Source organism: Notolabrus celidotus, chromosome 7 (assembly GCF_009762535.1).
Source record: "Notolabrus celidotus isolate fNotCel1 chromosome 7, fNotCel1.pri, whole genome shotgun sequence".
Classification (NCBI taxonomy): Eukaryota; Metazoa; Chordata; class Actinopteri; order Labriformes; family Labridae; genus Notolabrus; species Notolabrus celidotus.
Window position 1 is genome coordinate 26,744,248 of NC_048278.1, and position 16,757 is coordinate 26,761,004.

General features: G+C 40.7%; 2 protein-coding genes across 3 annotated transcripts; one reads left to right on the top strand and one right to left on the bottom strand.

Annotated features, from left to right (window-relative positions):
• The first annotated feature begins 419 nt into the window (after positions 1-419).
• Positions 420-13,599, top strand: spag5 (sperm associated antigen 5). 2 transcript variants are annotated; one of them, XM_034687845.1, is made up of 26 exons: positions 422-548; positions 1,337-1,468; positions 1,845-1,915; positions 2,015-2,143; positions 2,228-4,422; positions 4,508-4,694; positions 4,799-4,915; positions 5,099-5,191; positions 5,286-5,420; positions 6,412-6,531; positions 6,636-6,728; positions 6,891-7,025; positions 7,144-7,237; positions 7,359-7,506; positions 7,594-7,644; positions 8,760-8,934; positions 9,261-9,394; positions 10,050-10,218; positions 10,528-10,672; positions 11,400-11,649; positions 12,274-12,406; positions 12,530-12,610; positions 12,702-12,851; positions 12,989-13,063; positions 13,243-13,323; positions 13,427-13,599. In XM_034687845.1, the coding sequence occupies exons 3-26, from the start codon at positions 1,877-1,879 to the stop codon at positions 13,496-13,498; spliced, it is 5,001 nt and encodes a 1,666-aa protein (XP_034543736.1). In that variant the 5' UTR covers positions 422-548; positions 1,337-1,468; positions 1,845-1,876; the 3' UTR covers positions 13,499-13,599. The 2 variants fall into 2 exon arrangements, with proteins under 2 accessions (XP_034543735.1, XP_034543736.1); XM_034687844.1 differs by lacking the exon at positions 1,337-1,468 and having other exon boundaries at positions 420-548.
• A 1,432-nt stretch (positions 13,600-15,031) lies between these two features.
• On the bottom strand, positions 15,032-16,542 carry foxe1 (forkhead box E1). The gene has a single exon (XM_034688618.1). The coding sequence runs from the start codon at positions 16,540-16,542 to the stop codon at positions 15,439-15,441; it is 1,104 nt and encodes a 367-aa protein (XP_034544509.1). The 3' UTR covers positions 15,032-15,438.
• Positions 16,543-16,757: the final 215 nt, after the last annotated feature.

Sequence of the window (16,757 nt, forward strand, 5' to 3'; positions counted from 1 at the left end):
TGTCATTGTTATTATTATTGTTATTATATTTTTTAACTATGTTAGTACATTGCTGTATTCCCCTGTCCCGCGTTGTAAGCTGCTGTAACAAAATAATTTCCCCCAATGGGGGACCAATAAAGTATATCTTATCTTATCTTAAAAATAAAACCCCTCAGCCCCAAAGTCTTTATAATGGTCCCACTCCTTAACCGTCCTCCTGTTGCTGGTCACCGTCATCTACCTAAGTTCCTTAGGGAAGGTAAAACAGCAGTCAGACACTTCTAACTCAAAATTATTCCTCTGACCCAAATCAGCATGTAGCAGATTTTAAGAACAGAACTACCCCGAATAGTTCCTTTAACGCCCAGTAGGGGGCAGCAGTGGGAAAGAACACGATAGCGTCAGCGTTTCTCAAAAACACCGAAGAAGAGAAACGGACCAATCACAGCGCTGACATTTCTGTTTTGAATGAAACGCGGTTGGTGTCAGCTCAACTCTCCGTTTGTTTATTATATTCTCATCTCTTTTGCAGCAGTTTTCTGAAGATTGATGTCATAAATTGAAAGGTAATATGAATTAACATCATTTCTAGGGCTGTTTGATTAGTCTATATGTTCGTTAGCTACCTCCGTGACTTTTGTGTAACTTATGTGAATTCAACGTTGAGTTAGCAAACGATGTCGATAATGTTCACCCTGCCCTATGCTTCAGTTTGCAAGCATACACCCTTCTGTGTTATTCTTAGCAACATATTGTTTGATAAGTAAGTGTTGCTGAACACTTACGAGGAATGTGGGGTTAGAAGCCCCTGGGAATGCGTTACAAAACTATGTTACTTCCAGTCAACTGTCAGTACTGGATACTTAGTTATAGTGGTGGACAAATTACACAGCTTCATTACTTAAGTCAAAGTATAGATACTCCAGGTCAGATATTACTCCAATACAAGTGAAAGTTGCTCTGTCAGATTATTACTTGAGTTAAAGTACTGGAGTACATGCTTTTGAAAATGCTGAAGTATTCAAAGTACTTTAAAATAATCTCAAAACGTTGTATCTTCCACAATACATAAATGCAGTCAAGAATACATAAAAGTACATTCAGTTACATTATGTTTATTTAGAAACCATTACATGAAATCTCTAAAAACTATACCATGGAATAAAAACATCAGTTACTCCAAGCACAGACAACTTAGTTTGAAATGTTCATCTGGAATGAAATAAATGTTACGTAGCTCAACACACTTTCTCAGGTTGGACTGTGAATGTTTGTATGTTTGGGCAGAGTGGGAAACAGGGAGAACATTTCAGACGATACATATCATTCTTCATTTCAAAAACCTCTAACACAGGCTGAAGATATGGTCATGGGTGCTCAGGTGGAGAATTATAGCCATCATTACCACCTCTAAATGAACTGCCTGATCTGAGTGAAATTTGCTCTGTGTTTGCTCGACGTTCAACAGTGGAGACACTATATACAGGTATGACTAAACCACTGAGACAAACAGAACCACACAAACACATTTTACTGTCTTAGGGATCAGATTTCAGAAAAGAGAAGGGAATTCATGAGCTGACTTCAAAGCAAAAGTAGTGAGTAACTAGAGCATTGATAGAAATGTAGTGTTAATTAATTGTCTTCTGAATGTAGTGAAGTAAAAGTCATAAGTTCCCCCCAAAAATAACACTCAAGTACAGATACTCAACAAAATTACTTAAGTACAGTACTCAAGTAAATTTACTTTGTTACTGTCCACCACTGGCTAATAGCAATAGCTTTTTAACCAACGAGTTATCAATATGCCTTTGTAAAGCTTGCTGAACCTTTGTGTCCTCGAACCTTTGTCCTTTTTTCAGTAACATAAGTCATTTCCCAGCCCTTCGGAGTAATGTCTTCCAGGAAGTCAAATTCCAGTGGGGAAGGCTTGGTAAGACATTTATGCTCCATTCTACACACAGTGTGCATGCATGTTGTTGAAATGTGAATTAACTAGCTAGTGTTTTTTCCCCTTTTTTGCTGTTGCTAGCCTTTGAGCAAATGTGGAGAGCGTACTCCTCTGAAAAGCCTAGAGAATGAAATGCTGCACCTGTCAACTCCATCATCAAGGTTCAGATCAAAGTCACTGCTCAGTACTGATGTAGTGAAAACAGTGAAGGTGGGTAGTACATATTATTGAGGAATATTCTATTCTCTCCAGTGGACTAGAGCCCTTTTCTTAAACATGTATTCTAATCAACAGGGTGATTCTCCTCTCTGTGACCCAGAGCCCAACTTGCTATCTCCACCATCATCCAAAGTGATACATACCAATGATTTGCCAAGTGATATGATAACAAGTCACACAGCTTGTGGAGTTGGAAATTTAACATTTAAATCCTTCATCTGTCCTGGTGGGGAGGTTGAGATCGAAGGCTCTTCCGTGTGTACAGAAGCAAGTATTATTCTGCCTGAAGATCAGGCTGTGAAAAATCCTTGTGAAACAGAAGATACTTTCCTCTTTGGCAGCATTAATGTTCACTCATGCAGTGACCACTTAGAGCATCCCTATTACAAACCGGAGATGAAAGATGCTTCCTTAGCTGAAATCGACCTGGCACACTTTTCTGACATTTCAGACTCAGGAGGTTTTGATGATAAACACGCTACAGAAGATTCACAAACAAACATGACCTGGAAATCTTATGTTTGTGAGGGTGGTGAGGTTGAAGTTGCTGACGTTACCAGACTAGAAGATGAGACCATCCCTTTGCCGCAAGAGCAGATTGGAGAGCCTTTTGTAGACATCACTGTAAATCAAACAAATCTATCTGACTGTGGCCAGCTATTTGAAGCAGAGCATGCTGATCATCTCTACTACAGCGATGAAAAAGCAGCAAGTGATTCTGCAAAACCTGCTCATGGATTGAGTGATGTAACCCTCAAATCATTTAACTGTACTGGAGGTGAAGTTGAAATTTTAGAGGGCAGCAAACTTGCAGAGCAGACCGTTCCTCTACCAGCGGACCAAACTGCAACCTGCAGTGAGTCATACTGTTATGGTAATGATCCAAGCATATTACCTAGTGACCAGGATGTGCAAGAGGATAATGATCATTTGGACCATCCATACTTTAATATAAAAAAATCCCTTTCTACCCAAAGCAATGACCTCTCCATTACACAGGAACCAGTCAGTCTTGATGCTGTGAATGAGGTTAAACAGATTAGCTTGGTGGTAAGTCGACAAGACACCAGTACACCTGGCTCTTCTGCTACTGTTAGAATGAAGGCTGAGCAATCCAATGTCACCCGATTGTCTCTCATGACGTCCTCTCTGTGTGAAGATCAGGCTGTGATTTCCCCACCACCAGATGACAAATGTGTGCCAAACTGTGTTGCACTGAATCAAATTCCAGATAACAATGAACAACCTAACAGCTTCGTGGAAAATGATGAAGATATGGTAGATGCTGAACCACAAACTAAAAATAGCTCTACACTTACCAACACATCTTTAAAGGCATTGGATAATTTATCTTTTAACTGTCAAACATCAAAAAATGACTCATTACACCCCGAGGACAGTGCATTGCTTTCAATGCTTCATAAAAGTGATTCTTCTGACAACAGCCATCCTGCAGCTTTGACAGAGACTCCTGTACCTGCAGGAGTGCATGCCTCTGACTTGCCTTTGAGCAGTGGATCTCATGGAACCAGTGAGGCAAAAGACAGCGCCCTTGGTTCATCCAACGCCCCTGTTCTGTGTGACTCTGCTGACAAACCTTCAGAAAACCTCTCTGAGCTTTTGAAAGTGCTGTCAGAGTGTCCCTCTGTTGCATCAGCTTTGCCTTTTGGAATACTCAGTCCTATTGTGAGGAGAGCCTCTCTGCTTCTAGTAAAGGCCCATAAGAAACCTGAAGTGGACAGATTTTCGTTTGATGATTTTGCTCTCGATGGCGAAAAGAGCTTTGTGGCTCCAGTTAACCTTGACCCCGCCGGTTTGTGGGCCGAGCACCTGGGGAGCCCCATGCCCCGACCTCTGTTTAACTCTACAGCACTGGGTTGCAAGGCCCTGCCAGTCCAACTCACTGAGCTAGCTGAAGATTTTGAAGTGAAGCCTTTTGCAGTGCCTCAACCTGAAGTAGAGAAACCAACCCTGGATACACCTTTGATTCCAGAGGGTCCCCTCCAACAGCAGCTCCGGCAGATGGCAGAGTTTCTCTTCTTAGCATCAGGAAAGATGGGTCCTGCTGCTGTCTCGGCTCCCATATGTCCTCCTGCTGCCCCCACAGTCTTGTCAGCAACAGTAACTCCTGCAGAATCCCACAGTGTCTGTGTGGGAACAACCCCCATGAAACAGATAGACCACAGCGTCAATACATCTGGCAAATTTGAAAGAAAGAGGGAGTTCTCTGTGGTTGATTCTTGCACTCTGACTGACCCTCTCCTGTGGAAGTAAGTGTTGTATCTGGATGAATTATTTAGCAGAATGTCTGTTTTGTGATTAAAACATGGCTAATCATCTTACACTATATTGCAGTGTGCCTCCAGGAAGTCTGGAGAGTCTCCCCAAACAAGAGCTGGAGCAGAGGTTAAGGTCTAGTATGATCATGGTGGAGGCTCTGGTGCAGCAGTTGGCTGCAGCCAGGACACAGCCATCTGTAGGCCCTGCACCTTCAGACCTCCGGGAGAAACTAGTGCAAACAGACCACACTGAACTCAGTCAGGTAAGGCCACATTTAGAGTCTTACTTCGAATTCATTATCATTTAGTTCAGCAAGCTGTGGATTTTTTTCCATTACTAAGGAAGGAATTCATGTTTTATACATAGACCACAATGCACCGAGAGCTATATTTGGAGGCTCTGAGCAGGATTGATGAGTTGGAGCGGGACGAAAGTTCCCTGCTGAGCCTCATCCAGTATATGAAGGACACAAAGGTCACCATGGTAAGACAAAAATCACACAACACAGATTCTATGTGGACAATTTGATAACCTGTAAATAACAAATAAAATAATGTGTATTTAAAGTTATTCACATCATCCTGAGTAGGCAAGAAGAAAAAAAAAGAATTGGCACACCTAATGTTGTTTCATGAAACAGGTAACGGTGTGTATTTGTCCCAACAGACTTCCTTAAGTTATGACACAGATGCTGCTCTCACCAACATGAAGCAAGTAGAGGATGTTGTCAGAGGGCACCATCAAAGCCTTGTTTCTCATGTACGTACACATGCCACTGATACTTAACCATTCACCATAAATTGCATGCTTTCACGTAGTATTCAGTCAGTTAAAGTGTTCTTCCCTTTTTCAGTATGGTCAGATGACAACTATATTTGAAAAAGCAAAGACAACACAGACTGCAATGATGCAGAAGGTCAAAGAGGCTTTTCATCAAAGAGATGATATGAAGACACAGATGGAGGAAGCCTTTTCAGCCAAAGAGGCGGTAAGCACAGTAACAAGTCTCTTAAATGTTAGATTTATTGCAAGATTTGCTCAATTTTTTTCAACTAATCCAATATTTGCTTAAGTGACATAACTGCAGGTTGAAACGCACAATGTTTTGTGTGGTATGGGCTTAACTTTGTCATACTTTTGTTGATGGAAAGATAAAACAATATGTCCGTAACTGTTGATGTTGGATTAAAATCAGGGATTGATTAAAGACACATATGTTCCAAAAGTTGTTTTACTCCTGTGCAGAATACTGCTTTGATAAAATGTGACAGAGATGGTACCAACGGAAAATGTTGTGGTGTCTGAGGCTACAAAAGTCTGCTCAGTGTCACACAGTTTGGAAGCTTTCGACGAATGAACTGTATATTGGCTCATTGTTAGTGAAGTGTAACAATATTACCCCAAAGTTTAGAAGCATGAATCTTCAAAATCACTTAAACTAAATAATATAGGTTCATTTATATAAAATATTCTGTATTAAGGCTGTTTGGACAACACAAAATTAATTTACTGTGTCATATTTGTCAAAAATATGTTAATTGAAAGCAAAACACCTGGAAAAAGCTAGTTTTATTTCATAAGACACTGGGTTCCAGGACTTCAATTGCACTCATATAAAGCTGGAACTACAAGTATCAGCAAGTTGTGATGGTGCTCCATCCTGGAATGGAAGTATGCTCAAAGTTTTATGAACCACCAGATGTCGCCATATTTGCAGAGATTTAAGCCCAGAGGCACCAAAACATATAAGTTAAGAGATGGCCCTTCATAAAAAAGTGACAGGCCTTTTACTGTTTAATGTTTTATGAAGCAGGGCTGATTGTTTCTACCTTCAGTGGATTTAAAAGTACAGAAACTACAATGTTGAATATTGACATTACCTTCCAAGGTTAACTTTTACATTGCTTTTTCCACTGATCCCTTTTTGAAGACCTTTCACTCCAGTAATGTTAAGTTTGTGTCCCGTTATCTTTTCACAGGCCTTCAGTGCGATCGAAGAGCTGAGGACTCACTGTGCCACAGCGATCTCAGATCTGGAGAACACCGTGGGATCTCATCAAGAACTCTTAGCTGCCCTGAACCAGACTTTCCCTGAACAGGTACAGAGAACAGGCAGAAATCAAAACAGCTATCTTTAATAATCTCTTCAGAAAACCATCAGAATTCGTTGATTTAATCGTTTCCTTTATCTTTGCTTACACAGGTTGCATTAAACAGAGCTTACACTGAAATACTGGATTCTGCTTCTGATGTTTTATCAACAACAAAAGAGGAACAATGCAGTTTGATGAATGAAGTATGTACAACATTTCTCAGATAAACCCTGTAGACATGTAACGATACCATCTCACAGTATGATGCCACAAAATGAGCAGCAAATCTCTCTGTTGTTATTCCACACTAATGTAATGTAATAATGCATATAGTAATGGCTCTCTTTGCCCTGCACTTCTCACAGCTCTGCACAGTCAGAGGCCTCCTGCAGAAAGCTGCTCCCCTTCTTCTGAAGCTGAATGAGAAGGCAACTGCTGCTCTGAGAGAGCGGGATGAGTATATCTCTGAGAGAGACCAAGCTGTTGAAGAAAGAGAGCAGGTCTGTTGTCTAGAATTTAATTGGTTTATCTATTTTTCACAGTTTCACTACTTTTGGCTACAAGTTTGGCGATGTCTGCAAATCATAAAGATTGTTTATCCTGTCTTTTGCTCAACAGATCGCAGAAGAATGGAACCAAGCTAACTTAAATCTCCACAGTGCCAGAGAAGAGATCAGTGATTTAAATCTGCAGGTGACAATCCTGACCTCAGGTAAAGACTGGTATACTGTTTATATGTGTACTTTGCTTTGGTTAACTATTTATCTTCCTTACATCTATTTATTTCTACCTTACCAACAAATTGCTAATGTCTTCCTTTGCATTAAATTCAGAAATGGGTGTTCTGCGCCAGAAGCTTGCAGAAAGAGACGAAGAGAGGGGTCAGCTGGATAGGAAAGTGACAGAGCTGTCTGCCACTGTTTCATCTAGTTTGGCCTCCTATACCTTCCTGGAGCAGGCCCTGGCTGCCGAGACAACAAAGTACAACTCCACCACCACACTGATTAGCCAATGGCGCAATGATCTTGAATATAAAAGAAATAACGCTAAAAACTGATGTTGTTTCAGGTTGCAGCAGTCATGGAAGGACATACAGCTATCTAAGGAGCGAGCCAATGAGTAAGTGATGACACTTATTTTATCTCTCTGTAAGGGGTTTACTTCAGTAAAAAACGGGTTGGTGGTTTAGTGTTACATTCTTTTTCTATATTTATTTCAGGTTTGTATGCCTTTTATTGAGAGGATAGGACACTGGATAGAGGAGGAAACTGGGAAAGAGAGTGTTGATTGATGTGGCAAAGGGCTGTAGGTTGGAATTAAACTTGGGCTGCCAACTTAGAAGACTACAGCCTCTGTATATTGGGCACTCGATTCAACTGCCAGGCCAAGCTGGCGCCCGTTTTAGTATTTCATTTTGAGAAGAATGGGTCATTCCCAGAGATAAAATTTATGTCACAAACTTTTTATTTACCTTTGTTTTATTAATTTTTTCAGTAAAGTCCTGTGTTGACTTCTTTCTGTTGTCATACACTTATTTCAGTAAGTTAGGAACTTGTTTGTCCATCTGCAGCTCAAATATGCCCTCAGCATGGACATGAGGAAATAACTGTCCTTTTAGAAGTTTGTCACACTAGAGGGGTGTTGTTCTACAAAGCCAGTTGATGTGTCGGCTTGGTCTGTTGAGTCCAAACCCGGAGTTATCAGTGTGACGAAGCTGGGTCACCTGAACTACCTGCTCACCATTGCAACATACGCTGCACTCCTAACCTAGTTGGGGCGGGTTGATGCTCAGAGTTTCAGCTTGAATTTGTCTTAATAGCTCTTTTTTTCATTCTCCAGCAGCACAATCAATTTATTTATTTTTGATTTAACACCATAACAGCATCCTGGCTTGTCTGAATTGCAGCAGCTGTGTTGTATTTTAAAGAGTACCCTCTTTTATTCCCTGTTACTTATTATTTTATGAGTCTTATGTAAGTAGGCAGCCCACGATCATTCCTTTTTGTGAGGACAAATTGTCAAATGATGCATCAAACGCCCTTTTTTCTGTAAGCACACAGAGCTTAAGCGTGGGTTAGTAGAGAAAGATGACAACCACCTTTGTGATACTCATAATCTCTAACAGTTGTTAAGGCTTTGAGAGAGCAGCACAAACTCCCTGCAACACTTCTACAAATGTTGCATAACATACTGCAGCAACAAATGCCACCGTCTGTGTTTCTGCCTGGTTCCAGGTTGGAGGTGTCGCTGGCTGAGTCGGAGCAGCGTGTGTGTGAGTTGAGTCAGGCTTTGGCTCAAAGCGAGGATCAGCTCAGTCAGCTGCAGGCCCTCTCACAGTCCCAGAACATGCAGATCCAGCAGCTCCAGGATGTTTGCACACAACTCAGTGGTGTCCGTGAGGAGAACGAGGTTTGCTTTGTTATATACACCATCACATCCTTTGACAGCTGCCATCGTAACACAGTGATTGATGTTTCACGCCTGTCAATAGCTCTCATGCTGTGACTCTTCTCTTTGTGTTTGACAGATTGAAAAGTAAAACTCTTTTAGATTCTTCACTTGGAAGATTTTTATGATTAAAATCTTCTCTTAAAGCGTGTCAGGATAGACTGAAACAAGTATTTGTAAGGAGTAAAATGCTTTGTTCCTACCACACATTTAAAATGCATTCACTCAGTCTGTTGTAGTTAGTAGATTTCTTGCTAAAAGCATTTATGTCTGTGTCCATGTGTCAGTTCTTACAGATGGAGAATGAGCTGGCGAGAGAGCAGACGGCTGAGAGTGAGCGTATGCTGAGAGCCAACCTGCAGGGGCTCAGGGAGAGGAACATCCAGTGTGAGGACCTCAAAGGAGATCTCGGTCAACTTCAGTAAGTTTGAACAAGTTGGGATACTATTTATTGTATTTATGACTGAAAAAGAAACCTGCTAAATGTGTCTCTTATGTTTGTCTTTAGTGAGAGATTTTTTTTTTCTCAAATATTTTTATTGAATTTTTCCGTTTATGAGGGGGGTACAGAAAAAGGACATTTTAGATGCACAACAATAAACAACTACCCAACTTAAACAACTCATTCAATCACACTCATTCACACCTCAAGAGAAAAAATGGACAAGACAATACAATCAATACAATCAATTGTCAAACAGTATAAACAAGTGGAGAAATAATAGAGCAGAGTGGAAAAGAGAAAGGAAGAGGAGAGAAAAATAAACCAGAATCAGCCACTCAGTAGTTCATTGATTTTCGTAGTGAGAGATTTTGATTAGAATTAGCTGGTTGCATCTGTAGGGTTGAAACCCCATCTCAGTTCAACATAATCACTCCAACATAATAACACCAATTGTGTATGTAAATATGTAAATATGTCATGTCTCTGCAGTTCTTATGAAACAACTGATCATGCTATAGGTTTATTTGAGGGTTAGAAAGTCATGTAGCTTTGTTTCAGCTTCAGTAAAACTGCTCCCAAATAGTTTATAGTTAATTGTATACTAAATGAATAACCTTTTTTTGTGCTGCAGGCTTGAGAACAGAAACTTGCAGGAGGAGCTGGAAAACACAAGGTCCCACACCAAGACAACCCAGCTGGAGCTGGGAGAGAGGCTGGCACAGGCCATCACTGAAATAACTTTATTACATCACACACTGCGAGGAGTGACCAGTGACCTGCATGCAGCTCTCACTGAACAGGTGACTCATAGAAACTTACGAACACAAACAAACGCTTAATAACAACCAAGCTTTCACCACATTTGTTTTACTTTAATATGTACCAATGCTGTGTATGTATTCTATACACAGACACGGCCTGAAAGTCAATAACTGCACTGAGAATTATACAATGAAAGTTTAGTTGTGAGAGAGAAACTTCAGTTCTTCATACATCGGTTGTCAAACATCGGGGTTAAACTATGTAGTACTTAAGTAATAGTGAAATGAACAGTAAGTAGGGGGTCTTTGACACATTTTTCCTGCAGCCTGATGTATCTTACCTTTCAGAAACCAGAACCAATGAAGGACAATAAATGTCAGCCACTTTACAACACGGAGCGCCGTCACCCCTCTAGCTCCTTCATCGACAGCATCATGGTTGCTTTGACCACTGAAAAAGATGAGGATGTCATAGAGTCACATCCTGGATCAGGTACTGAAGCTCACATACAAAGTAACACTTTTTGGAATTGTATTATCTATGAGGCCATTTAGTGTTGCTTGTTTACTACAAATGGTTATAGGAGATGAGAAATAAATGTCATCCATTTTATTTGTTGATCAAAGTAGCTGTAAAGTAACACACACTCAGTGAATCACAGACTGACAGAGTAATGCCTGTGGTCAGTCTGAAATGCTTCATGATCCCCAGGCTAATCTGGCTTGAATTCAGCGTAAACACTTGCACTGCAATGTATTTAGTTTGATTTGGTGCAATCAAATGATTTTGTTTAACAGATGCAAACACTGAACACTGATGTGTACAGATTGACCTGTAGCAGCTGTTTGATTTGAATGACAAATGTTTGTTAAAATGATGTTCAGCACACCTGTGCGGCAGAGGCTTCACTTTAAAAAATGGAAGTAAAGATGTCATCTGTTGAAGGAGCATGAAGAGTCAGTTTTACAAATATAGCTCACAATGATCCTGATTTAAAAAGTATGAGGTGATACAGAAAAGCCCTCAGCTGTTATAATCAGGACATCTCGAACACCACTGTTCTGAATGTTGGTTCTAAAATGAACTAAACTTAATGATATTGTGCATTAACGTGAAAAACTTAGATTGCTCATTTTGGTTCTAATTTGGAGAAAGTTTAAACGTCATCTATGATTTTTGGGAATCGACACTCTTAAGTTTGAGTTCATTGTCTCTTCAGCCACCTCTTCAGACATGCCAGAGCCACAGTGTGAAACTTTGTTCAGCGAGACGAGCGCCTTCACCCGTATTGCAGCCATCACACCTAAAAAGAGTTTAAACGCAGTCGAGGTTGAACCCGAGGCGGACGAGCAGAGCAGCGAGGCAGAGCTGTTTGCTGACCTGAGCAGCACTGTCACAGAACTCGTCAACAACCTGAAGCTGCTGCGAGAGCGTAAAGATGCTCAGCTGGAGGAGCTGCACAGAACTGTGTAAGTACTGCTGAAAAAGGATTACAGTAGGATGGAATCTAAGTGACCAATATTTCTCATGGAATTCCCATCCCTTTCTTATTCAGGCTGGAGCTAAAATATGCTATCAGCTACTGATTCAATAGTTTTATGGATTTGATATTAAATTGCCCTTATTATGGTAGGATATAAAATTGAAAACTTGAAAGGACCAATACAAGTTTAAAGAGCATTGTTGATGTTCCCAAATTGAATGTCTTTGTCAGATGGTCTGTCCAAAACCAAAATATTAAAGTAAATATGAGGAACATGCTCATAAATCTGAACATTTACATTTTTGGCTCTTTTTATGCCTTAGAAATGAAAGACAAGAAATCTCTTTTCAATGAACAGTTAAATCAGTAACTCTCTTTAGCTCTTGATCACTTAGCGAGGCCCCACAACCAACTAAAGCATAATCAGACAGCATACTGTACCTGTGGGCCTTTATCAAGCAACAGGAATTACTAATTTGACCAATTAATTATTTTATATATATTATAGAATTAATCATTGTAAAATTTAGAATATTGTGCAGGTCCTGTAAAATTGTAGCCCATGTTTGTAGTCGCTCTTGTCTAACATTTTACTTACATGTTGTTCCAGCTGTGTCCTGCAGGGGGAGCAGCAGGCTGCAAACAGCATGCACGAGGACGAGGTGTTTGAGTTGAAGCATCAACTTAACCGACTGAACAACCAGGTTGAGAAAGGCAGCCAGGCTATGCAGCAGAAAGCTCAGGTCATAATGCTGCACATCTTATTGTTATATAAATGTTGGAAAAACTTCCAAAGTTCAAAGGAGGATTCTGGCTGAGAGGGAAGAAAGCACTGACACGTGTCTTTATAAACTGTTTTCACACAGGATGAGAAAACCGTGATGAAGTTGATGTCAGAAATACAAGAGGCCCAGGACTATCTAAATAAACACAAGATGGAGAATAATGTAAACAACCAAATCCATTAATGTACAGTTTAAAAACCCAACACATTTGGCTAAATATAACAGTCCTTTTATTTTGCTCAATTTTTTGCAGGAAATGCGAAAGGAGGTTGTCGAGCTCCGCCGTTCTCTCCAGCAGTCGAAGGTGGAGTCTCAGTTCCTTCGGGGAGAGTTGAGAAAGGCTGGTGGCCTCTCACCTGACCCCGCTCATTTCATGGAGGAGAAGATCCAGCTACTGAAAGAGGTAACTTATTGTACTTAGTTTGTGAAAGTCGCAAGATACAGTGTATTTATTTTGATACTTTGAAGGCTATTAATAAGAAAACACCTGGGATTCCAAGCTAATTTTACTCTGTCACGTCTCTTTGATTTTATCTGTAGGTGGAGAGACTGAAGTTGAGTCTGCAGGAGGTGGAGCAGGCCAGAGCGAAACTGCTTGATAGAGCAAAAAGACATGTAAGGATCTTATGCTTCATATACTGTGGAAGTTACTGCTTTAACTGTCATCATATTAAGTTGTTTCTAAATGTTTTCGGTAATGATAAGGCTGTCTTGATAAGAAATGAGAGATAGAGAGCCATCGTATGAAGAGTGATGTGATAAGCTGTAATCGTGATTTTGTTCTTTTGTCACAGCAAGTCATCCACCAGACGAACCAGCAGAAAAGTGAGAAAGAGCTCCAGATGTTAAACAACATGATCAACAGAGTCAGAGAGGTGCGAGATACTTTCCATTCTGCATTTGTAACCTTGTTCATCTCCTGTACGTGCTGTGTTTGTGTATTCCTGTTGAAGCATAATGTGTGTTTACTCCTCACAGACCCTGCTGTCTTTGCCTGAGGAGGTGAAGAAATCTGAGCAGCTCCAGCAGCTTGTTGGATACATTGGCTGACGTGTTTGTTATTGTTATTTTGTTTTATTGTATATATGTCTCTGTTATGTTTTAGCTTATCTTGGCTGTAATGTATTTAGTATGACAATAAATGTTCATAATCAACATGACAGTTTTTCTGCTTTTTGTCATTTTCAACACATAGAGATTGTTCATTTTACACACAATATGATGTGAGTTGTCTCAAGACCAAGAATAAATATGACACAATTTTACTGTTAGATGTCATACATAGCTCTGATTTTTTTTTTGTACAGTTGTATGCCTTATCAATAATGGACTTAAAATCTTTGTCCAATATTTAGGTCAAACCATCAGAAGATCGTGTCGTGGAAAATCCTGCTGCTTTCCAATTCTCATGTCCTGTTATTTATCAGCTGTATTTTTAACATTTGTACTAAAAGGTGCGACCATTAAGCTTTATATGTGAAATTGAATATGCACATGCTGCAGAGAGTAAAGTTTAATGTTTGTGCGTGCAGGTATTTTCTATTTGTGTACTGCTAAGGTCAATGAGATGAGCTTTCAATATATTTCTGGTCCTAATATGCATTTTTAAAGAAGTGCATTCTATAATATAGACCACTTATATCAGCCTTAGTCTTTTTTTTTTTTTTTAAAGCCACAGCAATAAGAGCATCACCCAAACTGCTTTTCATCATAGACATTTTTGTTGCCTATAATCCCTTTAATTTTTTTTCTTCTCAATTGCAGGTCTTACAGTGATGAATAATTGTCCCGACAGTTTATGTCATAAAACCTGACATACACTGATTACTGTGATCTTTATCTCATCCACTTATATCTTAAGATTAAGCAGCACTCAAGAGAAACGAGGACCCTTTCAACTAGGGATACTTTCTTGGAAAATAACATCAAGTCATACCTATCAACAAAGCTTCTCTGCTGATAGAACAATTAAGTGTCTTCACTAAAACCGAGCCTTTTCATACGAGTCTCTTCTTGTCAGATATGCCGACCTTTACTAAAGAAGCTCTCTGGTGTTGAGATTCAGGACTCCTGCTACTCAACTTTACTTGCTGAAATATCCTGTTACAAGTTGATTCATTTTGTTGATTAGTGGACCTGCGTGGTAGATTAACTGTGTCTGTCTGTCTGAGTGCTGTGTTGATGTCTGGACATGATAATTGAGGCTGGTCACGGTAGAAAACTGGCTCCAGACAACACTTCAAAACACCTGAGCTGAAACGGCAAAGAAAGCAACGCAAGCACAAAAGACCAATTAGATTGAGGGCACTCTTTGTTATTGGTGTGTGTCCCCATCTGTTTCTTCTTATACTTTGAAAATCTATTAAAATTTAAATATAATTATTACAAATATAACTGTTTGCTCTCACTTATGTCACCTGCCTGCAAACCAAGTTTCCTTTAAGACATTAAAAAATTAAAACACTTCTGATATTTGGCTTAAGTGAATGTAATCATGTCAATAATTTAAACTGCAAAACGATGTGCTATTTAATTCTGTTTATTTCCAAAAGGCAACCTAATATGCATTTTCATTTGGCAACAAAATACATGCAAATGCACTCAAGCTGACGTTCTTCATACAAGCCACTTTTGCAAAGCCTATGACACAAAAAAACAATAATTTAAAACAAAAAATTCAAAGTCTGCCACTTAAACTCACCGGTAATTTACATGTGAAACTTACACATTCAATTCACTCCAAAAAAAAGGTATTAAACCACATACAGTAGATTATTCTTATCTACATTTCAATCCCTATTCAAAGTTTAGTTCACCAGAAGTGTAGAAAGTGTTATGAAGGGTAAGGTCATTAAATCACAGTGTTGTCAGGTTTTCAATAGATCTGTTCAGTTCTGTCCTTAAAAATATTAACAGAAGAAAAACCCTGTTTGTGTGATGACATCTGTTTAAGACGGGAGTGAGATACTCTGATCAAGATTTGAAACAGCTCAGATGGCAGACACAAACCTGTCCATGTTCCCAGGGTAAGTGGGATGTCTCAGGTAGCCCCCTGTGCTGGGGATAGGACCCGCAGCGCTGTTATACTGGGGGAATGAGCCCAGCTGCACAGGGGAGACCCTGTCGTAATGGTCCACGGGCTCTGCAGACCCGTGAACAGAGGAATGGAGGCGTCCTGTTGCTACATACCCCTGGGCATGGTTCTGTGCATATGAGCCCTGGTGGGGGTGATGGTGATGTGGGTTGCTGTTCAGATTGGAGTAGGTGAACCCAGGATGGGTGGAGGATCGGGATGACACAGCCCCTCCGCATGGTTGGCTATGGAAAGCAGGAGCTCCCAGGCTGCAGGGACTGGATCCATTTGGAAGTCCCTCAGGACTGAAGCTTCTCCCGGGCTGCTGCATCACCTCTGACCCTTGACCTCCCAGCATGCTGGCTGAAGTTGAGTGTCCTATGAGGTTGTTGATGCTAAACATGCGGGCCTGACCAGGGGCGAACCCAGGCGGGGAAGTAGAGGGGTAGTAGGCTGATGGCAACTGCTGCCCATATGTGGGACTCACCGTCATGTTGGGGTAGACGGTGTTGGCGTATGCTGCTGATCTGGCAATCTGGACAGGGGAGAAAACCGGCGCCTCATGGACATACGAGTTGTATGTGCTGAAATCACAGCGCTTGAACCTCTTCCGGCGTCTCAGGAAGCTGCCGCTCTCAAACATGTCCTCTGCATTTGGGTCCAAAGCCCAGTAGTTGCCCTTCCCCGGTCGACCTGGCTCTCGAGGGATCTTGATGAAGCAATCATTGAGAGTCAAGTTGTGGCGTATGGAGTTCTGCCATTTCTTTGAGTTGTCTCTGTAGAAAGGGAAGCGCTCCATGATGAACTTGTAGATGCCGCCCAAAGTCAGTTTACGGTCAGGGGAGTTGGCGATGGCCATGGAGATGAGTGCGATGTAGCTGTACGGTGGTTTCCCTCGCTGTACGGGTCTCTTCCTCCTGCGTCCTCTGGGCTGCTCCTCTGTCTGTGGAGGAGGGTTGGAGGCAGACAAGCTGGTGTCTGCCGGAGAGTCTTTTTCCACTTTGACCACTGGCATTGTCATTGGCAAAAAATGTCCCCCAAAACACACAATTATAAAATGAATTTATGGTGAATGCTTCTCAGTAAAAGTACTTCCCAAGTTTTGTTGAATGTTTCCACTGTCCAAGGAAACAGATAAAATCCTTCACAGCTGATTTTATGAGAAAGAAGAAATGTGCTCAGTGATCACATTTATTTCTTAAAACTCACTGTCTTAGAGTCCAAATACAGCAGTTC

Coding starts and splice junctions, on each gene's coding strand:
- spag5 (XM_034687844.1), top strand. CDS start 1,877: ATGTCTTCCAGGAAGTCAAATTCCAGTGGGGAAGGCTTG. Junction 10,219..10,527: donor ATGCAGCTCTCACTGAACAG/GTGACTCATAGA, acceptor CTTACCTTTCAG/AAACCAGAACCAATGAAGGA. Junction 13,064..13,242: donor TTGATAGAGCAAAAAGACAT/GTAAGGATCTTA, acceptor CTTTTGTCACAG/CAAGTCATCCACCAGACGAA.
- foxe1 (XM_034688618.1), bottom strand. CDS start 16,542: ATGACAATGCCAGTGGTCAAAGTGGAAAAAGACTCTCCGGCAGACACC.